At 37.6% G+C, this 25,888-nt stretch overlaps 2 protein-coding genes and 1 pseudogene across 5 annotated transcripts in view; 1 reads left to right on the forward strand and 2 right to left on the reverse strand.

Annotated features, from left to right (window-relative positions):
- THNSL1 (threonine synthase like 1) overlaps positions 1-1,005 on the reverse strand; it is a 13,594-nt gene extending 12,589 nt beyond the window's left edge. The window contains exon 1 of one of the 2 annotated variants that reach the window (XM_004757625.3): positions 694-1,005. The gene's annotated coding sequence lies outside the window, so the exon portion shown is untranslated. Of the gene's footprint in view, positions 1-415; positions 611-693 lie in introns of those variants that run through there. The other variant, XM_004757626.3, reaches the window with a different exon arrangement.
- On the forward strand, positions 85-25,888 carry ENKUR (enkurin, TRPC channel interacting protein). Of its 3 annotated transcripts, XM_045084965.1 has the most exons (6): positions 1,054-1,356; positions 10,511-10,656; positions 14,564-14,787; positions 18,551-18,697; positions 19,805-19,887; positions 25,606-25,745. In XM_045084965.1, the coding sequence occupies exons 1-6, from the start codon at positions 1,280-1,282 to the stop codon at positions 25,610-25,612; spliced, it is 684 nt and encodes a 227-aa protein (XP_044940900.1). In that variant the 5' UTR covers positions 1,054-1,279; the 3' UTR covers positions 25,613-25,745. The 3 variants fall into 3 exon arrangements, with proteins under 3 accessions (XP_044940901.1, XP_044940900.1, XP_004757684.1); XM_045084966.1 differs by lacking the exons at positions 1,054-1,356; positions 19,805-19,887 and adding an exon at positions 85-335 and having other exon boundaries at positions 25,606-25,888; XM_004757627.3 differs by lacking the exon at positions 19,805-19,887 and having other exon boundaries at positions 1,058-1,356; positions 25,606-25,888.
- On the reverse strand, positions 15,339-15,503 carry LOC123393357 (annotated as a pseudogene).

Genomic DNA, 25,888 nt, shown 5'->3' on the forward strand with positions numbered 1-25,888 from the left:
AGAGGTTTCTCCTAGTTTCGGCTGCTTATTTAAAAAGCCTCAAGGCCACAAGTCTGTGGATAAAGAGCGAAGAGGAGGGGCCTGACCACGAGGAACACGGGGCTGAGAGCGGAGAACCGGAGAACGAGGGAGGGCGAGGGGAGGAGGGCGAGGGGAGGACCGCGGCGCGACAGGTGCACGGGGCGGACCCGGCGGACGGCGGGGGCGTGCGTGGGCGCGCACTCCCACAGGTGGCGAGCGGGGCCGCGCGGCGAGCTCCCGACAGCTCCGGGCAGAAGCAGCGGGGAAATGAGCGCAGACACGGTAGAGATGACAACGGAGCAGCGGGCGGGCAGGTACGGGGTGGGGGAAAGGCATGCAATGGGAACGGACCGTTTTCTACAGTTTACCCGTTCTTTCTCCTCAAATCACTCACCCAGAAAATCACACTGGGAAGACGGGGTAAAGGAAAGAAATTGGGGAGGAGCGTCCAGGAGCCGCCAGTGCCGCCTCAGAACGCAGGGCCACACCTCAGGGGCTCACCCACGCTCACCCACAGCCCCGGGCCAAAGCATTCCCTAGGCCTGACCCGCCCCCAACCCCGCGCCCCGGCCACTGCGCCTGCGTCAGTGAAGGCCTGCGCGCCCGCCGCCACACCCACGCGCCGAGCAACCCCACACCGGCCACGTGACTCTCAGTCCCCGCTCCACCTACCAGAATCCTCCGTGCTCCTCAAGCTCCTCCTCACCCGGTCCAGCTCTCCACAGAGTCCTAGCGTCAGGGAGGCCTCAGCGGCTCGCCCCGCCTCCCCCGGGATTGGCGCTTGCGCACAAGAACCTTATTGTGTGACGCGTGCGTCCCCGCCGGCACTTCCGTACTGTCTGTCGTGGGGTCTATGTGTCTCTCCAAATATGCAGAGATAGAAACGCGCGTTTTTAGGAGGATGCCATTCAACTTATTATTCCCAAAGGCACAAATAAACAGTGGTTTCCATATTGAACTCCAGCAGAAAAACTGCAGGGGAAGAGAGGAAACCGTGCTGCCTTCCACTTCCCCGTAGCCTAGCAACTGTTTCCAAGGCAACCACGCCGTCAACAACGCAGCAACCCTGCGAGAATTAGAAGGGCTGTTTTCTTCTCAAGAGAGAACTGCTAAGAAGAGGTCAAAGGGGAGTTAGGTGAAAGAGAGAAACCTTAGTTCTGTGAGAAGACAAAAGTAGGGAAGGAAAGGGGTAACAGTGAAGAAAGAGAGAGATTGGTATAGGGAGAAAAAATATTTTTAAGCAGTCATTTTGGTGGCCATGGATACAACTTGCTTTTCTGAAAGCATTTATAACCTCATACCCATTGACTGGAAGGAGCCTCCCCAGCCTCCTAGGTATGTGGGTAAGCAACGGTTATCACCTGAAACAAGAATAGGGAATAATTATGCCATTTCAGGATTAACTGAGCCTCATATGACGTTGAAAAATAACATAAATTTCTGTCTCAGTGAAGTAGTCTCTGGTGTCATCTTCATAAGGAAGTGGCTGCAAAATCTAGGTATTTCACATCTCACAATTCACAGAGAGGGCCATTTTATTACCCTGGACACCTATTAATACAATATGTAATTGTTTTGTAATTTTCTAATTGTTCGTACATGACGTAGATATAAAATGACGTAAAATGTCTTGTTGCTGTTGAAAAGAAAAAAATCATTTATATTATCCTCTGCTAGGATACTTGTTACTTGGTTTCAGGAGTTCGTTGTTTTATTTCTCTCTACACTACCGCTTCCTCTCTAAAGGGATAGTAGTTACTTGTTTCTGAGATGATTGTCAAGTATAAATTCTTATTTGTTTCTGAAGCTCAGTTTTTCGATTGGTAAAACAAAACAGAAAAGCTTTTAAGTTCTTTTCCAGATCGGATAGCTGGATAGAAGGAAGAGTAGATGGGTGGAGGCTCCCAAAATACGAAATTGAGTTAAAATTTTTACCTAGGTATTAGGACCCCTTAATTTTCCCATTATTTCAAAAAGTTAACCCTAAAGTAAATATCTCAGTTACTCTCCTGTGTAGGGGTTTAGAACTTATGTAAATCTATGGGGAGGAAAGAACGTAGCTAGTGCAGAAAATCTTAGTCCTCCTAGTACTTGAAATATTTGCTTTTTTTTTTTTTTTAACCTTTTGTTCTTTTGCTGATGCAGGTCAAAACCACATTGAAAGAGCAGTAGGATAAAAAGCATGCTCTGAAACCCATTGGTTTGGGAATAATGAATAAAATTTCATTTGTTTTCTGACATGTAAAACGAACTAAATGATCCACATAATCTCTTGTTTCCTTTGAGTAATTACTTGGGGTGCATAACATCATCAAGTGGGCAAATCCTTCCATTTCAAGCCCGGGAGTCTAGTTTTAACAAGAGTAGTACCTGTATTATTTTCCGTTAGCTTCTCGAAATCAAATTGAGCACGGAAAGAGGAATGTAAAGTAAAATGTGATGGCATTGCAGAGTTTATGAGGAGGATGCAAATTAACTATTGCTGAATGAATTTTTGGTAAAAAATTCCTGTATGTTGTACTAGATAAATCTCCTTTGTGTAACCACTGGTAGGTTGTATTTTCTATACAGTACTGAATTTGAACGTTAAGAAATTTTATTAGATATGTGTTTTGTTCACTGGTAAATTAAAGATGTGCCTTTACTATATCTAAGTAATTTTTTCAAGAAATTTCATAGGCACAATCTTTATTCATTTGGCAAGCAATAACTGAGGCCCTATTATGTGTATAACATTGCTCTTGGAGAATGTCTTGGCAAATGTTGGAAGTGACAGCACAAACTCCATGGTTGACTCTGAAGGAATAAGTAGGAAAAAGGAACTCGGGTGAAGGGAATAGAAGGCATCCAAATGTGGTGCCAAAGAACTCTGTTTGTTAGAGTGAGACTATCCAGAACAACCTACACTACAATGACCCTGAAAAGGTTTTAATTTGATAATTAGACCACCAATAAATAAAACCACCAATATATAAACTACCAATATATTAAAAAAAGAACATAACACATTCAACACCTTCCTCTCACCACACTATTTGCGCTGACCCAATCCCCTTACTAATCATTAAAAAAATGTATTAACCTACAAGACTTATTTGCTTTACTGAGTTGCAAATTCAGCTTCAAAAAAAAGCTCACTGCAGCTCTTTGCAAGATTAGCAAGATGACTGTCCAGCTTTCACAAAGAGGTGCATCCCTCAAAAACTGACTGCATTGTGATCTCCCACACCTCAGACATTACAGTCTCCTTGGGACACTACAGTATAAACATTAACATTTGGACTAACAATAAAATCATATATTATTGGAAACCCTAATGAGAGATGCAGATAACTAAATGAGAACTTAGGAAATGGATATATGTAATGAAAATGGGGTGAAGGGCATCCTCTTTTAGTTGAGCTTAATGAGCTGGAACTCAAGATATAACAGTGTTTTAAAGTCAATGGGAAGCCATGAATCCATTTTCAAAATTTCAGTTGCTTGTGATGCATGAGATGGTTTCCAAGATACTCACCAAATTTGTCACCCTTCTATTGATGGCTCCAGTTACTTGATGTCTCCAATCATTCTGTCTTTCCCTTTTATTTAAGATAATATTCCATGTGTGTACTGGACAGCCCATGGCACCATTATCTCTTCCCTTGCAGCACAACACTTTTATTAATACACTCATTAACATTTTGACATTCATTTCCCTGTCATTGCCTCACATTGAAATTTCCACATGAATTATGACTAAGGTCGGTCTCTACCATTCTATAATTAATGTAACTGATTGTTTTTGATCTAAATTCATTGTTATCTATGGACACCGTTTTGAACTTTGAGTCTTTCGTATATTCTCTCAACCATCCTTCCCAGCTCTGTGACATTTGCAAATCTAGCAAGTATGTCTTTTATATCTCCATCTGCCATTGAACAGGACAAGTACTTGGCACTTTAGTAGGCTACTAGACCCCTCTTTTTTAGGCTGACAGCAATCCTGGTTTTGAGGGTATAATCAGTCATCCATATGCATCCATTAATCAATTCCTATGTCTCTACCTTATCAGTAAGGATAAGAGGCTTTGCTAACATAAAGATGTATATTATTTCTAAGGTACTTGACTGATTTATGAGTCACATAATCTTTTTTTAAAATGATGCTCATTTCAGTGACATGAAACTCCATATTGCTCATTTAGTCATTGCTTCTCTACAGATTTTTAGATGCTTTCCAAAATTGATGTCAGACTCACCATTGATGCATGGTTTTTAAAAATAGGAATATTTAATGTGTAAGCACCCACTAGTTGGCTGTTTTTTTAAGGCTTTTTGGTTTTCATTGATGTTAGCTATGACACGTAGTTAGAATTTCATTTTCAGAGCTCCTCATTCTCTTTGGACTATCCTTCCTTTTATTCAATTTCCATACTGTTGAATCTACATCTTCTGAGGCTTTGCAACATCTCTTTGTTTAAAGTCTAGTTATGTATCTAACTTTGCTAAGCAATCTTGGCTATTATGAAATCTAGGATGACAGAGTCATTTTCTCTTGAGATTCTTATCTACTTTGCTGACAATTTGTAGCCAATAATTCAATTGGAGAAAGCAGTAGTCCTTTAAAATGAACTTATATTCCAAAGAATGTAAAAAAATATTCCAAAGTCTTTGCTTTTTTTTTTTTTAAAGATTTTATTTATTTATTTGACGAGAGATCACAAGTAGGCAGAGAGGCAGGCAGAGAGAGAGAGAGGGAAGCAGGCTCCTGCTGGGCAGAGAGGTCCGACGCGAGGCTCAGTCTCAGGAACCTGAGATCATGACCTGAGCCAAAGGTGAAGGCTTAACCCACTGAGCCACCCAGGCACCTCTAAGTCTTTGCTTTTAGCATAATGAAAGTCTATGTTAAAATACCCATTGTGCCAATATATGGTCTCAGAGTTTTATAACTAGTGTTAGAAATTGTTATTCAGATTTTTAATTTGGCTGTCCAGTCTTTGCATACTTCCGTAATAATAACACTTCTTTTCATCTCTTGTAAAGAAAAGAAACTTTACATGTCTAAATATAGAAAGAGATCATGTTAAGTTTTAAAAATCAAGTTATATTTCATACATAAATAGAAATATAGAAAACTCAATTTATTTGGAAAATGGATTGAAGAGATAGAGGAAAAGTCTAATTATTAGTTTCCATCTTTTTTTCTATTTTTGTAATTTGGAAAAGTAAAAAATTGCTCAAATAGCATAATGTGTATTGTTTTGTGTAACAAACAGGCAAGATTTCAGCTCACAAAATAATGTATTAAATCACAAGATTGAAAATTAAAAAGAGCTGAGAGTATATACACTCTTTTCTTACTACAAGGAAAATAATTTTATTAATCAAGAGGTAATATCTGCCAGTTCCAACTTGCAATGAAATTTAAGGCACAAGCTTGGATTGAACATTATTTTCTGAAGGTATCTAATAAACTCATTCAGTTTACACCATAATTAATCCCTATCCATTGAACTCAAGATTGAGGAAAGGTCTTTAAAAGCAAGAAATAATTCAATGTTTCTCCAAACAAATTTATCAACATTAAGTTAGAAGAGAATAAGTTGTTAAAAGTGGTATAGCTGAACTTCTGCTTCCAATCAAATATGGAATTTACCCTCTCACCTTGAACAACTAAAACACTAGGGGGGAAAAAGTGTAAAACAATAGTTTTCAGACAATGGACAATAGGCAGCACAAAGCAGTCATCTCTAAGAGAAGAGAGACAAGCCTCACAATTGCCCAACAATCTTCTTAGAGAGTTTCCAGGCCAAAGTCCAGGGAAGAAGAATTTAAACAAAATCCAGCAGTTCCTTGAGTTAAAGGAGACAGAGTTCAGAGTCTGGGGAAATCAAGGCATGTAGAATTCACAGCACTGAGATACAAAGTACCAGAGAGGAGAGAACTGAAGAGAGAGAGAGAGAGTGAGAGAGAGAGAGCTATAGAAATATACAAGAAGATTTTTCTGAAGTCTTGGTTGACAGTACATGTATGCAATGAAACTATGGAGGTCAGAGAAATAACCAACAGAAGGTAGTAGAGTCAGATAAAGTTTGAGTTCCCACCAGCCAAAGTGGAAACACCTCCTAAGGCACAGGGCATTGAGTAGTGCGCTCAAAAGTATATTGCCTCAGTAGTGGAGCCAAATTAGAACTAGACTCAAAGCTCTTCTGGACCCAGAAATATAATGCATAACCAAAAGAAAATTAGTCAATACAAACAAACAAAGAAATGGCATTAATGAGAGAATTAGTAGACAAGACCATTAAAACTATTTTAAATATTCTCCATGTATTCAAAAAGATAGAGGAAAACATGAGCAAGATACAGAGAGAAAGGGAAGGATAAAAAAAGACCAAAAAAAAAAAAAAAAGACCAAAACTGAACTTCTAGACATAAAGGATACCACTTCTAAAATGAAAATGGTCCAATGGATGGGATTAACAGTAGCTAAAACACTGAAGAAAATATTGTTGAATTTGAAGACATAGTAATAGAACAATACAAAATAAAAGAAAAAAGCTGAAAAGGAAAACAGTGAATAATGAGTTGCAGACAATATCCAACAGCCTGACATAAGTATAATTAGATTTGCAGGAGAGGAGAGAGATGAGTAAACAGAAAACATATTTGAATAATGGCTAAAATTTGACAAAGTGAATGAAATTTCCAAATCCACAAATACAAGAATCACAATGAGCCCCAAGCAGAAAGAAGAAAAAGGAGAAGGAGGAGGTGGAGGAGAAGACCATACCAAGGGATATTACAATCAAATTTCTTAGAACCAGTAAAATAGAGAAAAACCTCAAAAGCAGCCAAAGGAAAAAGAAACATCACATACAGAAAAAGAAAGATAGCAAATATCTCATCAGAAACAATGGAAGACAGAACTTACAAGGTGCTTAATGCACATGTAAATATTAATTGGAAATTTGGATTTACACAATGAAATAAAGAACACCGGAAATGGGAAATAATATGGTAAACATTAGAAATTATTTTTCTCTTTAAATTTATTTAAAATGTAATTAGCTTTTTACAGGGAAAATAATCACAATGAATTATGAGTCTTATAACACATTGAAGTAAAATATAACAGTGGGAGAAAGGTGGGGGGTAAATGCAAATATTCTTTTGTATGGTTCTTATACTGCATGTGACATGGTATAATGTTACTTGAAGGTAGGCTTTGGTAAATTAAACATGTATATTGTAAAACTTTAGAAAGTCCACAAAATAAAATCAAACAAAAGTAAAAAATAAGACAAAATAAAAAGAGGAAGAATGAACAAAGGGGTATGTAGAAAATAAATAGCAAGATGGAAAATTTAAACAGAAACGTGTTTTTAAAATTACATCAGATATGAATGGTCTAAACAAATAAAAGAGATTTCTTTAGAAAGAATTAAATTTCTGTGTTCCCCATAAAAAGAAAAAACCTTTAAAAATAAAGTCACAAAATAAGTAAAAAGTCAAAGAATGGAAAAACACTGTGTTGCCACAGAGCAAAGGAGTGCTGAAGTGGTTTTATTAATATAAGATAGAGTAGATATTAAACTACAGAGTTGTGTTTTTTTCTCTCTCTCTTTTTTTAAATTTTTTCAATTTATTTATTTTCAGAAAAACAGTATTCATTATTTTTTCACCACACCCAGTGCTCCATGCAATCCGTGCCCTCTGTAATAACCCACCACCTGGTACCCAACCTCCCACTCCCCCGCCACTTCAAACCCGTCAGATTGTTTTTCAGAGTCCATAGTCTCTCGTGATTCACCTCCCCTTCCAATTTACCCCAACTCCCTTCTCCTCTCTAACACCCCTTGTCCTCCATGATATTTGTTATGCTCCACAAATAAGTGAAACCATATGATAATTGACTCTCTCTGCTTGACTTATTTCACTCAGCATAATCTCTTCCAGTCCCGTCCATGTTGCTACAAAAGTTGGGTATTCATCCTTTCTGATGGAGGCATAATACTCCATAGTGTATATGGACCACATCTTCCTTATCCATTTGTCCATTGAAGGGCATCTTGGTTCTTTCCATAGTTTGGCAACCGTGGCCATTGCTGCTATAAACATTGGGGTACAGATGGCCCTTCTTTCCACGACATCTGTATCCTTGGGGTAAATACCCCATAGTGCAATTGCTGGGTCATAGGGAAGGTCTATTTTTAATTTCTTGAGGAATCTCCACACTGTTTTCCAAAGAGGCTACACCAACTTGCATTCCCACCAACAGTGTAAGAGGGTTCCCCTTTCTCCACATCCTTTCCAACACATGTTGTTTCCTGTTTTGTTAATTTTGGCCATTCTAACTGGTGTAAGGTGATATCTCAATGTGGTTTTAATTTGAATCTCCCTGAGGGCTAATGATGATGAACATTTTTTCATGTGTCTGATAGCCATTTGTATGTCTTCATTGGAGAAGTGTCTGTTTATATCTTCTTCCCATTTTTTGATATGTTTGCCTGTTTCGTGTGTGTTGAGTTTGAGGAGTTCTTTATAGATCCTGGATATCAACCTTTTGTCTGTACTGTCATTTGCAAATATCTTCTCCCATTCCATGGGTTGCCTCTTCATTTTTTTGACTGTTTCTTTTGCTGTGCAGAAGCTTTTGATTTTGATGAAGTCCCAAAAGTTTATTTTCGCTTTTGTTTCCTTTGCCTTTGGAGACATATCTTGAAAGAAGTTGCTGTGGCTGATATCGAAGAGATGACTGCCTATGTTCTCCTCTAGGATTCTGATGGATTCCTGTCTCACCTTGAGGTCTTTTATCCATTTTGAGTTTATCTTTGTGTATGGTGTAAGAGAATGGTCGAGTTTCATTCTTCTACATATAGCTGTCCAATTTTCCCAGCACCATTTATTGAAGAGACTGTCTTTTTCCACTGTATATTTTTTCCTGTTTTGTTGAAGATTAATTGACCATAGAGTTGAGGGTCCATATCTGGGCTCTCTACTCTGTTCCACTGGTCTATGTGTTAAACTACAGAGTTTTAAAGGAATAAATAGCATGACTTTATAATGATGAAGTGGTCAGTTCAAGAAGATGTAATAATTTTAAATGTTATGAACCTACAAAAAGAGCTTTAAAATATATGAAGGAAATGCAACTGATTTCTGTGCATTGATTTTATATCCTGACACTTTACTGAATTCCTGTATAAGTTCTAGCAGTTTTGGAGTGGAGTCAAGTGGAGAAAGACAACTATCATATGATCTCCCTGATATGAGGAAGTGGTGATGCAACATGGGGGCTTAAGTGGGTAGGAGAAGAATAAATGAAACAAGATGGGATTGGGAGGGAGACAAACCATAAGTGACTCTTAATCTCACAAAACAAACTGAGGGTTGCTGGGGGGAGGGGGTTTGGGAGAAGGGGGTGGGATTATGGACATTGGGGAGGGTATGTGCTTTGGTGAGTGCTGTGATGTGTAAACCTGGTGATTCACAGACCTGTACCCCTGGGGATTAAAAATATATGTTTATAAAAAATAAAAAATTATATAAAAATAAAATATATGAAGGAACAATTGATAAAACTAAAAGAAGAACGAATCCACAATTGTAGTCAGAGATTTCAACATCTCTCCATAATTAAAAGAACACTTGAAAACACTACCAGGTTGACCTGATTGATATTTATAGAACATTCCAGCCAGCAACAGCCAGTACACTTTCTTCTTGAGTGTATATAGAACATTTACCAAGATAGACCATACTTTGTGCCATAATACAAGGGTCAGAAAGTTTAAGAGGATTGAAATTGTACAAAACACAAGTTAATTAGAAATCAGAAAGACATCTGGAAAATCCCCAAATATTTGGAAACTAAACAAAACATATCTAAAGAAACTCTTAAGTCAAAGAAGATATCAGAAGAGAATTAAAAAAGTATTTTGAGCTGAATTAAAAGGACAGAATAAGCATATCAAGATTTGTGGGATGCAGCTATCAAGCAGTGCTTGGAGGGAATCCTACAGTTTTAAATATTTCCATTAGAAAACTAGTAAGTTTAAAGTCAAATACCTAAACATGCCCCTTAAGAAACTAAAACAAAAAGGGCAAATTAAATCAGAATAAGGAGAAATAACAAAGATAAGTGTGGAAATCATTAAAATGGTAAACATGTGAACGTTAGAGAAACACAGCAACAAGGTCAGTGAAATAAATGCCCAGCTAAACTGATCAGCAGAGAGAATGAGGACACGGTGCACCAATATCAGGAGTGGGAGAGGTGACATCACATGTTCACATGTTAACAACGAAATACTATAATCTTGACCCTGGCACCTCTCTAAGATTCCATCAATGGTGCTTGATAGACAGGTCTCAGATAATTATACTTTACATCTGTCTCTGAATGAATATAGACTTACATATATTTAAAAGTGTACAACTTAAACTTGAGATCACTTTTACTGGAAATACAAATGTTACAACTTTTTTTTTTTTTTAACTTTAGGTATAGTTCCATTTTTAAGACATCTGTAAAAGAGGACATGCAAAAACATAAAACTGCAATGAAGACTATGGGACCACCAAAAGTTGAAGTACCTTCTCCGAAGGATTTCCTGAAGAAACATTCAAAGGAAAAAACTCTACCACCTCGTAGGTTTTATCATTTTTTTTAAAGATTTTATTTATTTATTTGACAGACAGAGATCACAAGTAGGCAGAGAGGCAGGCAGAGAGAGAGAGAGAGAGAGGGAAGCAGGCTTCCTGCGGAGCAGGGAGCCCGATGCGGGGCTCGATCCCAGGACCCTGAGATCATGACCCGAGCCGAAGGCAGCAGCCCAAACCACTGAGCCACCCAGGCACCCCTTTATCATTTTTTTTTTAATGTTAAATGTGCTAACAGATCATTTAACTAGAACTATCTTACTGCCAATGAATATTAAATGCTCATAGGTGAGAGGTTTACTTCATATTTAACAGAATCTGGCATTCTAGGAGAAAGTAGAAGTAGAAAATGTAGTGGAAAAAGAAGGTGGAGAATACTAAGTCGTCCCCAGAATAGACTTTCCCTCTGATGTGCAAGCATCTGACCTACAGCTTGGACTATCCAATAAAGCCCCACCTCCAGCCCCACAGGCCTCACCATCTTAGTTCCTAGCCAGACAATTTCAGTAACAAATAACGATTATAAGAAGAGTTTGAAACTCTAGTGAGAAGATAGCCTGGCATCTAAATCCGTCTCGTCTTTTCTGCAAGAGAAGAGAATTGCAACTGTTAGACCAGTTGAAGCAACTATCAGGCATGGGCTTTAACTCTCCCAGATCTCTAAGACCATTTGGACAGTAAATGAGGCCGGTGTAATGGGGGTGCCGTCATGAACGACTGGGAGACAAATCCAGCTTCTTGGGCATGTGTGCGGTCACATAGGGCCATGTGCTTAGAAGCTTGGTTTAATGCTCTGCCTTTGCCCTCTTGAAATTCTTAATTTTTGATCAAGAAGCTCCATGTTGTCATCTTGAACTAGGCCTTGCAAATTATGTAATTAATCATGGTCATAGAGTATATAGATAGTAGGGAGAGGGCTATCTGGAAAATGGACAGGTATGTATGCCTGAAAGCAGTTTCTTCCCATCCTGGTTTTGTCTTTCCTGATGTTTTAGGACAATAAAGAGGAGAGGGAAATTAGTCTCTCTCTTTCACAAAGTTAGCATCAAGGAAATAATGCAACATTTCAAGCCCAGCTAGGATGTTCCTTTTGACAAAAGTGAACTACTTCTCTCTATGGCAATATTTTATATCCCACAATCCTCCCTCATAACCCATAATGCCATGACAAAGGATGAGGATATTATCAGGAAAGATGGAAAATGCAAATCTAGAAGTATAACATTCTTCCATAAATTCATGTCTTTCAAAAGTCTCTATTATCTCTTTCGGGGGGAGGCTTGGTATTTTGTGACCCACAACCACTTGAGAACACTGGAAAACCTTAAAATGGAATTAGTTTATTTCGATGATATTACTTGGGTTCTCATGCATCCTCTCTAGAGTTAAGCACATTATATAACACAAATACCAAACTATATAAATCCTAAATATCAAATAAGGGAAAGGGGAAGAAGTCTATCTCTCCCCTCATAACAGGACAAAAAACCCACAAAATAATATTGTCCTTATGAATAATAAGAAGGTCGGTTGCTGCAAGAGTTGAATCCAATGAGTTAAAGGTAATATAGACCAAGGCTACTTCAAGTCTCTTTTTGGATATTCTGTCATTTTGAACTCAATAGTTTTGAAGACGGGAATTTGCTAGACACACTGAACAATACTTAACAGATACATGAACATTTCTATAAATTCAATTGCGAGAATGTCTGCATGACAACAAGGCTGTGTTGACATTGCCACTTTGATATAACCGTAAGAAAACAAACCATTTGGTTTTCAGATTTATTATCATAACTCCCAAATACCTTGTGAAAAGACATCCTCATCCCATTTTCCAAGGCTTACCCCATTGCCAACCTCTATGCCTGGGGTGAGAGAAAAGATGATGTTTAAATAGACATAAGGGAAAGATAGGCACCATCCAGTGGACAACCACAACCAATCAAGGGTTGTAATTTACTCTACTTACGCACCTAAGAATGAATTATCAGTCTTTGTAAACTGCTTCCTCATTTTCTTAGAATTCAGCTTTACCTCTTATATACATTTCTAAAGCTATAGATTTCCTTCTATTTACATTTGCATGCACTGTCAATTCATAATTAGGTCTCTAAATATTTTCAATGTAAGTATCAAGAGGATAAGTAACTGGGTTTTTAAGCAAACAGATTTTGCAAGCTTCATTGGGTTGAGTGTATCTGGTTGAAGGAAGCTCTTTGGGTTGTAACGAGCCCCTATTCTCTGCTCCAGGCTTTAAAGGAACTCCACATTCAATTTCTAACATTGCTCATCACATCTCATTAATAGATAAATCGGAAGATACTATTTTGGTAGGTCAGAGTTAGTAAACAATTTCACATATAATTCAAGCAAACATATACATTATAGTCTACATATTAAAATGCATTTTTTTCTTTCTGCCCTATAATGTAAACTCCACGAGAACAGGGACTTGTCTCTTGTTCATTGCTACATCTGCAGTTCCTGGAGCATTAATTGGGGACATAGTAATTCTCAACAAAAACATATTGCATTAATTAATGAATAAATATTAGTGATGTTTATGATAAACTCCTTTATGATATTTCTGGATGTGTAGAATTAATATCAGAAGTGTTGGCTTGCTAAGGCTGCCATAACAAAGTATCACAGAGTGGCTTAAATAGAAATGTGTTTGGTACTGGTGTTAGGGCTTCAACAGATGAATACTGGGAGGCATACAATTCAGCTCATAACAAGAGGTTAATCCAGTCCTTAGACATTTAATAATATCTTTTTTCCTGCTAGTAAAAGTGACATAAACTCATAAAAATTCAAACAGCACAGCAATGAAGAAAGGCAAAGTACCTAGTAATTGTGAGGGGTGAAGATGTGGGTAAAGTTTTGTCAAGATGGCTGCTGCCTTCAGTTCTTGGAAATAAATTGTAATTCTCTTACATTTTTGCATTCTTACAAACCATTTTGAGGTGGTTTTATCAAAATAGATGAGTCAGAACGGTCACATTGAAGAGGCTGTGTAGAAATGGCCAGTCTCATCTGCTGCTAATGAAGACAATGTGGTAGAGAGAAATAAATAAGAGGAATTCTGGATAGTAGTAATTTTAGGAAGTGAGGAACAATCAGGGAGGAGCCAACTGGAAACTTCAGCTGAGTTGCTAATTTTTACTCATTCAGCTGATGTTGGGGACAAAGCTCTTACATGATCTTCATACCTGATAAGAGTTCTAGTGAAAAAATCCATAATTCCTGGACTTTCATCAAGTTTGACTTATTGGTGACTTGATAGTAACTTTCCTCTGAAGAAAAAGTTACTAGTAATATTGGTAGTATTTAGAAAAGACTTCTAAAGTTTTTTGAAATTTTTTCAATGAAAAAGCTAAACACATTATTGATAGCTTTGTAAGAAAATATTTTCACACTAGCTAGTAAAAATATACTAGTTAGCTAGCAGATGATTGGGAGGGCTTGTCTTCTCCCCTTAGACTTGGATATTGTTCTTCAATATACTAAATGATTGTGTTGTGCTTAATTTGGGGCATTTATGATTACTGATGTTCCCCTAAATATTTGAATATATTATAAATAAAACTCTTAGGGGGGCTCTGGGTGGCTCAGTCATTTAGTGTCTGCCTTCAGTTCAGGTCACAATCCCAGGGTACCTGGGATGGAGCCCTGCTTCAGGATCCCTGTTCACTGGGGAGCCTACCTCTCCCTCTCCCACTCGCCCTGCTTGTATTCCTTCTCTTGCTGTCTCTTTCTGTCAAATAAATAAATAAAATCTTTAAAAAAAAACCCTCTAATATACTAGTGGTAAAATATCAAGATATTATAAATAATATTGAATAGCAATGTTTATAATTTAATATTAACAAGAAAATGTTGTGTTTAACAGAAAAAAAGTTTGATCGGAATGAGCCCAAAAAGCCTCCCGTGCCCCTGAGGACTGAGCATCCAGTTATGGGAATACAGAGTGAAAAAAATTTTATAAATACAAATGCAGCCGATGTCATCATGGGAGTGGCTAAAAAGCCTAAGCCAATTTATGTTGACAAAAGGACTGGAGACAAGCATGATCTTGAAACCTCTGGACTAGTTCCAAAATACATCAATAAAAAGGTAGCCTTGTGATGTAGTAATGAGACCTTAAATGCAAATAATTTAAGTATGGTGTTCAAAATGATTATCTATATTATTAGTAATAGCGTTCTCACTGGGCAAATTATTCCTCTACAACCCGTGTTTGGTCCAAATCTAATGTGAGGAAGTTATGGAGAATTTGAAATTAATAGCATCACGTAGTCCAGTAGAGGAAAACTCTCATTGTTTCCTTTAATTTCAGCTTTTCATATATTCAACAGTTACAGCAAACATCCTCTAAAAGATGTCAATTTTTAGTGTGGTGGAAATTTCATGAACAGCACAGTCATTACTATGAGTCATTACTAAGAAATAACCTTTCAGAAAGTCCTGATATTTAGTCATTAGGTTATAATATCTTGGTAACAGAATGAGGAAAAATGAAGAGGAAGATGATTTTAGAGTCATCCATCCTATCAATGTAGTGTAAATGAGTCACATTACAATTTCAACTTGAATGTGTCTGGAATAAAGCAGACCTTAAAAGCACTGTACAATAATCTAATCCTTTTGGGACCTTCATCTCTATCTGAAAAGGTGCTTACCAGAGAGGCATACAATTTCATTGTTGAAAATTATAGGACCTTCAGTTTGTTTAGATATAGAAGATCTTTAAAATTTAAAGAGCTTACAATTAGCAATAATCGCGCCTCGGATAAACCTCATTGGCTACGATACTGCCACTGCGCAAAGCTAAGAGCTTACAAAAATACCTTATGCAAAACCTATTTTACTTTGTATGCTTACACAGTGTAAAACTGCTTGGAACACATGTAGTAAAATATGAATGCAAAATCCTAAAGAATGATAATCCATAACAATAAGCTGTGGCAAAAAAGAAAGGAAGGACAGAAGGAAGAAAGGAAGGAAGGAAGGAAGAGGAAAAACAGAAATTGCAATAGTGCTGTATGAGGGGTTTACATGGAGGTAGTCCAAGGATCTACCATGATGAATCCAACGCCTGCTCAAAATCAAAACAGGAACCTCACAGCTGTTGTCAGAGTACACTTACTCTCTGCGAAACTCCTGTCACTCATTAAGCTAAGACACTTTCGGGAGACCTTAGCAGGTGTCTAAGGGTTGGCAGCACGTGGCGATGAAGTTATTTCCGGCTTCTATGAATACTTCCTCGGGTGCCCTGAAGGCTTCTCATAGCCCTTGTCCCAATGGGGGTGGAAAAACAGAAATTTCACTCTTCTGGCTGGCTCTTTAAGGCAACTTCCAAACCATTATTTATCCACTAGGATGTAAAACACTTCTTCTTTGCTGGTTATGCCACCAACTGCCCACGCTCTGCCCCTCCTTCTGGCTGCCTTCTGCCTAAGCTGTCCACTTCAATAAATTTTCTGTCCTGAAGAGAAAATTGAGAGTATTTGTCATGGAGACAGAAAAATATTAAGTTAGCCTCCCGGTGCTTGTTTACCACGCCATGCAAACACTCTGCACCCATTAGACTCTTGGTGTTGCTGGCTGGGCCTTCAGGGCTCATGAAGGACTTTCTCAGCTTACTGTCTACTGATCAGAGCTGCGTTTTTAAGACTTGGGGCACCTGAGTGGCTCAGTCAGTTGGGCAGCTGCCTTTGGCTCTGGTTATGATCTCAGGGTCCGGGGTTCGAGCCCACATACTGCTCCTCGATCAGCCGGGAATCTGCTTCTCCCTCTGTCCTTCCCCTGCTCATTCTCTCTTTCTCTCTCTCTCTCTCTCAAATAAATAAATAAAATCCTACGTGAAGGAAATTATAAAGTTTTAAAAAAGATAAAACCTATTAATGGTAAGTGAGAGATCAAGTCTTTAAAGGGCAATGCTATTTTTTAAAAAGTGAAGGAACCTCGTGTTTTAGTTTCCAGTAAAATATTGTGTGCGCATTTGTGCCATGGGAAACCATCTGTGAAAACCAACAGAAGCACTGATGATTGCCTGAGGTCCACGGCAACGGACGTGAGACCTCGTCTCAAATTCTGTCTCTGCCACTTAACTCTGTGATCTTTCTCACGTTACTAGATTTATCACAGGGTTGTAGTGAGAATTAAATGATATAAAATCTATCAAGTACTTGATACACTATCTGGCACCTAATAAAAGTTCCATAAAGAGTGGATATTAGTAATTATAACATTAAGAATATGCATTAGCCCTTAGTGGTCCAGCACTGGGAATATTTCAGATCCCTGAAGCTTTTAGCCATGTGCAAGACATTTCTTCTTCCTAAAATATATTACGTTATTCCCCTTATTAAACAGAATATGCCCAATATAATTTAATGTTTTGGTGATGACTCAGAATCATTGTTATGAGCATCAGTAACTACTTAGTTGTGATGAAGTTTTTCCCTCAGTGTTTCCTGAAATGAATTGGACTATTTACCACTGCTCTAACTTACCAGAATACTGTGCACTTAGAATTTATTTGTAGAGTGTTTTGCAACTTGCCAGAACACACTTATAGCTAGGATTTCAAACTCTCCTTTTTTTTTTTTTTTTAGCCAGGATGGGTTAAGTTATGCTTTGGCAAAAAAAATAACCCCAATTTCAGCAGCTAAAAGCAAGTAAGTTTTATTGTTTGCTTATGCTCCATGTCCATTAAGGGTTGGAAGCTCTTCTTCTTGTCCTCATTCCAAGACCCAGGCAAACTGAAATATTTCCCATCATTATACTGAGTAGAAAAAGAACATGGCAAGTCATCTATTAATTCTTGAGGCTTCTACCCAAAAGGGACAGAGGCTACTTGCACTATTACTGGGCAAGTCAGGTCACATGATCACATCTTACTTCAAGTGGATGGGCAAAGTGTTGTCTCATCAACTGCCTAGAAGGAGAAGAACCAGAAGCTTTACAAATAATTTTAATGACTATCCTACCACCTAACAGCTGCTTCCTCCAAGAGCTTTTCACTGAGCTCCTTATTTATCTAAAATAGATCCTATTTCTTTCTTCCCCTTACTATTCTTTGCTTCAGTTTGAAGCACTGATACATATATTATTTTATACTCTATTTTTCGTTGAGTTTCTCTCACCATACAATACACATTCCATAAGGACAGAAACCTTGTCTTTCTTATTCACTAGAATACCTAGCATCAAGTAAATTCTCTAATTTTTTGAAAAGTAAACAAGGAATAGTATAGTTCAAGTTCTGTACGCAGTGATATCAAGCATAGCAGCTAGTCTGAAAAAAAATCACAGCAGATTGTTTCACTGTCAGTCCTTGTAAGCAGCCCAGGAAACTTCAAAATGGATTTTGCATTCCAAAAACAACCTTAGCGTCCCAAGTGTTTTTACTTAAAGCAGATGTGCGTTGTGTATTTGGTTTTTTACTATACTTTGGAAGCATTTGTCCTCTTTTATGTAAGGAGAACTTGCAAAAGAGACCTCAAGATATTCAAGATATTTAAAGGTAAAAGCTGAAGCACCTAAAAGAAATAAAGAAAAGCCAACTCTTAGAGGTAAAACCAGGGCTGAGTCATCAGCCAGGAACAGGTGCTGGAAACATTCAGAAGAGAAAAAACAAGCAGCCACAATAACAATTCAGATGGTTTTAAAAACCAAGAATCAAATAGTTCCCAATGGGAAAAGAAAAACAAACAAGCAAACATTGAATTTTGTCAATTTGCCATGTTTGGAGCAAAGGCTTTGCTCCAAAAAATCTGTAACATTTCTTTTTCTCCCAGTCATTAGTTGATATGTGCGTGTATGTAAGACTGCATTCAGAATATTAATTTTTTTTCTGAAACATCCTTGTAAGGATTATGGCGTCACACCAGAATATATATGTAAGCGAAATGAAGAAGTTAAGAAAGCCCAAGAAGAATATGATAATTATATCCAGGAAAACCTTAGGAAAGCAGCTATGAAAAGGCTGTCTGATGAAGAAAGAGAGGCCGTTCTGCAGGTAAGTGTTCTGTAGTTTATATTCAGAGGTAGTAGTACTTTGGAACATCTCTGAAAGAAGGGTCCATCCCCCATCAATGACTATTATAAGCCTTCATCTTGACTTTGAATCAGAACACTCTCTTTGGGTTATGGTGAGGAGAATGTGCAGTACACTGACTCTTTGGGGAGAGCAAAAGTTATATTAGGAATTATTGGATAATATTTTGTTTCCAATTTTGTGAACTTCTTTTTTTCCTGGGGGTAGTTAATGTTGTATGAAGCCCGCCTTCTGCTTCAGCCAACATGAGTAAGTAAAGCCAAAAGGCATTTTTATTTTTCTTGTCATGTCCCTAGATTTTTCAAAAATAATATCCATAAAATAGATATTTTTCACTAGATGGAGCTCTAGAATAATTGAAGCTGCTCTTAGGCCAACTTTTTTTTTCTTTCCTATAAGCCAAATGTCCAAATTTTAAAATAAGCAGGTGTTAGGGTTTTTTTAAAATATATTTTCTTTATTTTGAATAAAATAGGCATAGAGATATATGATCTTATGTGTTTACTGCAAGTCTTTTATCTGAAGCATATACAATATCATTAGAGAGTATTTATTAAGCACCTAATTGTACTCTTCTATAGTCAATGATATCTCTTATAGAGGTAAAACTAGTACTTTATTCTTGTTTTGTTGTTTTGAAAGATTTCTACAAAGTCATTTCTAGTGACCTTTTAAAAACAGAAAAAAAAAAATTTGTCCACATAAACTTCTGTTGAAAATAGATTTGTAAGCTGTTTAAATTCCTAATATTTTATTAAGGTTATAACCATTATTAAACATTTACTAATTCCTGTTTTGCATTAGTCTCAAGGATATTAAAAAGGACATAAGATAAAATTCTACTATAGATAATGTTATCATATAATGGAGGAGAGGTGATATGTATATATGTACATATGTAGATGTGTATGTGTATGTGTGTGTGTTAGGTAGAGATCGAACATTTTATCAGGTTCTAAGGCAGAGTATCTGATGAAGGATTTAGCTTGGTCTTAAACTGCAGAGTAAGAGGGTCTTCTGGACAGCAGAACTGACCTAAGGGCAAAGACTGTGTCTCTTTGTTGACAGCAGTCTCCTTTGTGCCTAACTTGGTGCCACAGTATAAACACGGAGGCTAAATATTGGTGTGCTGGAAAGAAGAAAGGAAGAAGGTAGGCAAGAAGGCTAGCGGACATGGAGGTGGGACTTTGGATGTCATTTTCAGAGTACTGGTTTTTGGTCCATTCTCTCTCCCCCTTTCTCTCTTGCTCTTTCTCCTTCTTGCACTCCACCTCTCTGAATCTACCATTTATAGAAAGTACATGCTTTTGTGAAAGCCAGGTTTTTATATCTAACCAATGCTGAAAAAAAAGAACACAAAACCACCAGTGGATAGATCATCCAGACAGAAAATCAATAAGGAAACCTCAGCCTTAAACAACACCTTAGACCAGACGCACTTAACAGAGAGATACAGAACATTCCATCCAAAAACAGAATACACATTCTTCTCAAGTGTTCTTGAGAACGTTCTCCAGGATAGATCATATGTTAAGCCACAAAACAAGTCTCAATAAATTTAAGAAGACTGAAATCATATCATGCATCTTTTCCACTTAAAACAGTATAAAACTAAAAATCAAATACAAGAAGAAAACTGGAAAAATCACAAACATATGGAGATTAAACAATATGCTAATGAACAACTAATGGCTCAATGAAGAAATCAAAGGAGAATACAAAAAATACTTTGGGGGTGCCTGAGTGGCTCAGTCAGTTAAGTGTCTGACTCTCTGTTTTGGCTCAGGTCATGATCTCAGGGTTGTGAGGTCACGCCCTATGTCGGGCTCCATGCTCAGTGTATTCTGCTTGAGATTCTCTGTCTCCCTCTCCTTGGGCCTCTCCTCCTGCTTCCACATTCTCTCCCTAAATAAATAAAATCTTAAAAAAAAAACTTTCAGGCAAATGAAAATAGAAATACAACCAAAATCTATGGGATGACAGTTTAAGAAGGAATTTTATAACAACAAAAATCTCAAGCAAACCATCTAACTTTACACCTAAAGGAACCAGAAAAAGAGGAACAAAAGAAGTCCAAAGTTCTGGAAGGAAGGAAATAATAAAGATGGAATAATAAAGAGTGGAAATAAATGAAATAGAAACTAAAAAGACTAGAAAAGATCAATGAAAGTAAGAGCTGATTCTCTAAAAAGATAAACTAAATTAACCTTTAGCTAGGCTCAGTAAGAAAAAAGAGAGAGGGCCTAAATAAATCAGAAGTGAAAGAGAAAAAATTACAACTGAACACAGGAATACAAATGATCATAAAAGAATACTATGAATAGGTCTATGCCAACATTTTGGATAGCTAAAAGAAAAGGATAAATTCCTAGAAACATACAATCTTCCAAGACTGAATCATGAAGAAGTAGAAAATCTGCATAGACCAAGTACTAGTAAGTAGATTTAAACAGTAATCAGAAAACTCCCAACAAATAAAAGTTCAGGGCCAGATGGCTTCACTGACAAATTCTACCAAACATTCAAAGATTTAACTTCTATCTTCCTCAAACTCTTCCAAGAAATTGAACATGAAGGAAACCTTCCAAAATCATTTTACAAGGCCAGTATTACCCTGATACCAAAACATTTCAAGGACACAACATACGCTTGCAAATCATAGTATGTAAATATCCCTGTTGAACATCATACAAAATCCTCCACAAAATATTAGCAAATCAATTTCAACAATTCATTAAATATATCATTTACCATGATCAAGTGGGATTTATTCCGGGGATGAAAAGATGGCTCAGTATCCATAAATCAATCAATATTGATATAACATAGTAATAAAATGAAGGATAAAAACCATATGATTATCTCAATAGACGCAGCAAAAGCATTTGACAATATTCATCATCAGTTTAATGATAGAATCAACATAATAAAGGCTGTCTATGACAAGCCCACAGCTAACAACATGTGAACAGTGAAAAACTGAGAACTTTTCCTTTAAGATCAGGAATAAGACAAGATGCTCACTCTTATCACTTTCATTCAACACAGCACTGGAAGTGCTACACAGAACAATTAGGCAGGAAAAAGAAATAAAAGCCATTCAAATTGGAAAAGAAGTAAAACTCCCTACTTGTGGATGACATGATTTTATATATAAAGACTCCTCCAAACATTTCTTAGAACTAGTAAACAGGGAAGCCTGGGTGGTTCAGTGGGTTAAGCCTCTGCCTTCCGCTCAGGTCATGATCTCAGGGTCCTGGGATTGAGCCCCACATCGGGCTCTCCATTCAGCGGGGAGCCTGCTTCCCCCTCTCTCTCTGCCTGCCTCTCTGCCTACTTGTGATCTCTCTCTGACACATAAATAAAATCTTTTAAAAAAATAAAATAAAACAAGTCTGGGGATGTAATATATCCATGATGACGCTAGTCAGTAATATTGTGTCATATATTCGAAAGTGTGAATCTTAAAAGTCTTCATCCCAAGAAAAAAACATTTTCTATCTTTGTACAGTGACACGGTAGCTAGACTCATGCTGATTATTCCATAATGTATACGAATATCAAATCATTATGTTGTATACCTGAAACTGATATAATGTAATATTCTACTTTAAAAAAAAAAAACGACACAGGAAAAGAGAGGAATAAGAACTTCCCTCAGAAGGAAAAGGCTCCTCTGTTCTGTGTTTTTTTGGCTCTAGGGGAAAAGCAGCCCTCAGTTTCCTAATATGGTCACTGCAGATTTGATAGGCTAATAGCAGACCCTTCCTATATGTCTTATTACAGGTACTCTAGTTACCATGGTAACGGAGGCATCAGCTCTGGTCCTGATAAACCCTATCACGTTTCCCAACCTGAGTAAGAGCTGCCCACAGCACTAATAAGACAGTATATATAGTTGTATGTCCCTGAGTAGGCCACATCCTGCTCATTCTTCATAAAATAATGTTCTCACTATACCTAGGATCACCTGGTCTAATGATTTCACACTTCCCATTGGACATATGAGGATATAAAATGCAAATATATTAAGCTTTATTTATTTATCTATTCATTCACTTGAACAGGCACTGTGTCCAGCCCAGGGGATACTATTGTCCGTGAGACAAATGCACTCTTTACCATCAGTGAACTTCAAGTTTGATTTACACTTGCCCTTGGTCCCAAAATTAGTAAGGAGCCGAACAGGGACTAAAACCCACATCAGCCAGTTCCTAGGCCAGTGCTCCCCCATGACATTGTACACGTGTGCATAGAAAGTAACAAAAGGAAGCTTGTCTGAGATCCAGCAGGAAATACAAGGCACCACCAGCCAGGATTCTGAAGGGCAATTAGGAAGGAACTATTTACAAAAGAAAAGCAGGGATAACGGAGCCAACAACAACAAAAAAACTCCGAAGCACCCCAGGACTAAGGACAGTGGGAATCCATTACTACCCAAGGCTCAAAGGGGAGAGGCAAGAAACAGTGTTACCAGAGCCTGGTAAGATCTGGAGCCTGGAAGAGGGGGCTACTGAGCAGGGTTGCTTTCAGACACCGTGAGTCAGAACGAGGTCCAGGTAGCATCAAGGGAGAGGAAGAAGAAATGCCCCAACCTCCCTCTCTTCCCACCAGGCTGGAGGTCGAAAGAGCGGGGCGATGGCGTGGGGAGCCACCCTGCCCTGGTCCCCAAGCCGATGAGATCCTTCATGAACCAAAGGCACTTCTTATTTTATGACTGCTTCTCCCTATTTGAAGCTTTTCTCAAAATAACAATAAAAAATAAAATAAAATAAAAAACAAAAGAGAAAAAGTCAACTAAGAAAAAAAGAAAATCACTATTCCTGCAATGACTAAAAGATTTTTTTTTTATGAAATAACAGAAATAATTCTTAAAAACAGCAGAGAGACTATGTCAATATAATATATCAGTTACATTTAGTTCCCATCCCTGCCTGTTGACTTTGATCCAAAGGTTTTTGTCCACACTGGAAGATAAAGCAAACTGTCCTTTAAAAGATAAAGGCTGCAGAGAAAAAGTGTAGCTGCTGTGACCACAAGTAATGTGGAAATACCACTTAAGGAGCTATGAAAAACCTTTGATATTTGAAAGTGTATAAATGCATAGATTTCCTCCCTGCGGTACATACCCCTGTGGAGCACTGTGGACACATAGTTCCTGTTTCATAATGAAAGGCTATGAAAAAGGAATTCTTCTGAGGACGCCTTTTTGGAATACATCTCATACACTCTGAAGAACTGTGCTAACCCATCCCCCTCTTTTTAACATGTAACCTGGACGTTTTTCCTCATTCCTTGCCTTTTCCTTCAATCTTTCATTTCGTCTCACTCAGTAAGTGTTCAAAATCTGTTGCCCTTTTCCCCAGCCAACCTGGTCTTTACAGTGTCCCTTCTCCTTAGCATCATGGCCCACCTAAGCACAGGAATAAATCACTGAAAGTTTATCATCTCCCAAAAGTTTCTACAAGATTAAATTTGTACTATGAGGGCTTATTATGAAGATACTCTTATATAAGACACTTCTAATCTTGTCTTACACCTAAATATCTAGTCATGGATTTCAAGCACCGTATTTTTCAAGGCAATATTTTATTTATTTATTTATTTGAAGATTTAGTTTATTTCTTTGACGGAGATCACAAGTAGGCAGAGAGGCAGGCAGAGAGAGAGAGCAGGGGGCAGGGAAGCAGGCTCCCCGCTGAGCAGAGAGCCTGATGCGGGGCTCGATCCCAGGGTCCTGGGATCATGACCTGAGCCAAAGGCAGAAGCTTTAACCCACCCAGGCGCCCCAAGGCAATATTTGAAATTCACCTTTCAGTGTTGCCTTTTGTTTTTGTGTAAATAAAGTGATTTGTATACCTCTAGTGAATAACAGAAAGTGTTAATTTTGTGAAAGTTTCATAGCTTGAATTTGATTAGAGGTTTCAGCCCATTTTGTCAATGAGAACCTCTAGTGCACTGTGATGAGAAATGGGGACCAGGCAGATGAAAAGAACCTTTATTGCTCCTTAGAGATCCCTAATTTTGAATCTGTCAGCTTCTGAGAATATAAAGCATTAACTACATTACTGAATTAGCATGTGTGTTACATTTAATGACATCTCAGCTATTTCTGGTTTACATTAATGGAAAGCATAGACCCCTTGACTATATGAAGCATTCTTTCTAATATATTGAAAAAATACATAAAAGATCATCTCCTGTTATATTGAATTTTGGCATTTTGTACAACGCCATTTAGTCAAATATAAGCAAACATGCCATGGGAGTCCAAATCTGGTCTTTTGATGAATGGCGATAATGGTTCAAAACTATAAAATTCCTCTTTTTTTCATTAACATATCCTGTATTGTTTCAGGGGTACAGGTCTGTGATTCATCAGTCTTACACAATTCACAGCACCCACCATAGCACATATCCTCCCCAACAGAACTATAAAATTCTAAAGGAAAAAACTAAAATTTTTATAAGAAATAACTTCCTATTCAAAAATATGTCTTGCTTGGGGAAGCGGGGGCATCGATTCTCACGTGCTTTTACCGAAGCATTTGCTGTGAGCTTAGTTTCATACTACTCATAACTCAGCATATGCATATTTAATGGCAAAAACGAGTAACAGTAACATTAAAAACAGAGCAAATAAATACTCCCTCTGGGAACTGAGAGCACAATCGAGGACAGGATTTGGCTTCTGCACAGTATTTTCTGTTACTGTAGCCAAGGACTCGATAAATACATATCATTTTGTAAAGTTATTTTCATTAGTTTCCTTTACCTATTTACATTTCTGTTCACTGTATTTTTTTTTTAACCATTTCCACTACTTTTGCAGCTACCTGAGCATTTACAGTTCTCGTTCCCCTTTGCAGGGGCTGAAGAAGAACTGGGAGGGGGTGCAGAAGGAGTTTCAGTCCCTCTCGGTGTTCATCGACTCCATCCCAAAGAAGATCCGCAAGCAGAAGCTGGAAGAAGAAATGAAGCAACTGGAACATGACATTGATGTCATCGAAAAGCACAAAATTATTTATATCGCCAATAAGTAATAATAGATTTAAAAAAAATAGAGTCATTTTAACATAGGGGGAAAAAGTGAAACTTTGCCTTTCAAAGGGGAAAATACTATGAAGAGAATAAAAATAGTTTTGACCAAAA

Source organism: Mustela putorius, unplaced genomic scaffold (assembly GCF_011764305.1).
Source record: "Mustela putorius furo isolate JIRA1106 unplaced genomic scaffold, ASM1176430v1.1 tig00000827_pilon_pilon_pilon, whole genome shotgun sequence".
NCBI lineage: Eukaryota > Metazoa > Chordata > Mammalia > Carnivora > Mustelidae > Mustela > Mustela putorius.

What these genes read in the sequence shown, in the direction of transcription:
- ENKUR (XM_004757627.3), top strand. Translation starts at nt 1,280, where the DNA reads ATGGATACAACTTGCTTTTCTGAAAGCATTTATAACCTCATACCCATT. An exon ending in GGAAAAAACTCTACCACCTC is followed by an intron (nt 10,657 to 14,563) that starts GTAGGTTTTATC and finishes TGTGTTTAACAG; the next exon opens with AAAAAAAGTTTGATCGGAAT. An exon ending in AAAGAGAGGCCGTTCTGCAG is followed by an intron (nt 18,698 to 25,605) that starts GTAAGTGTTCTG and finishes TCCCCTTTGCAG; the next exon opens with GGGCTGAAGAAGAACTGGGA.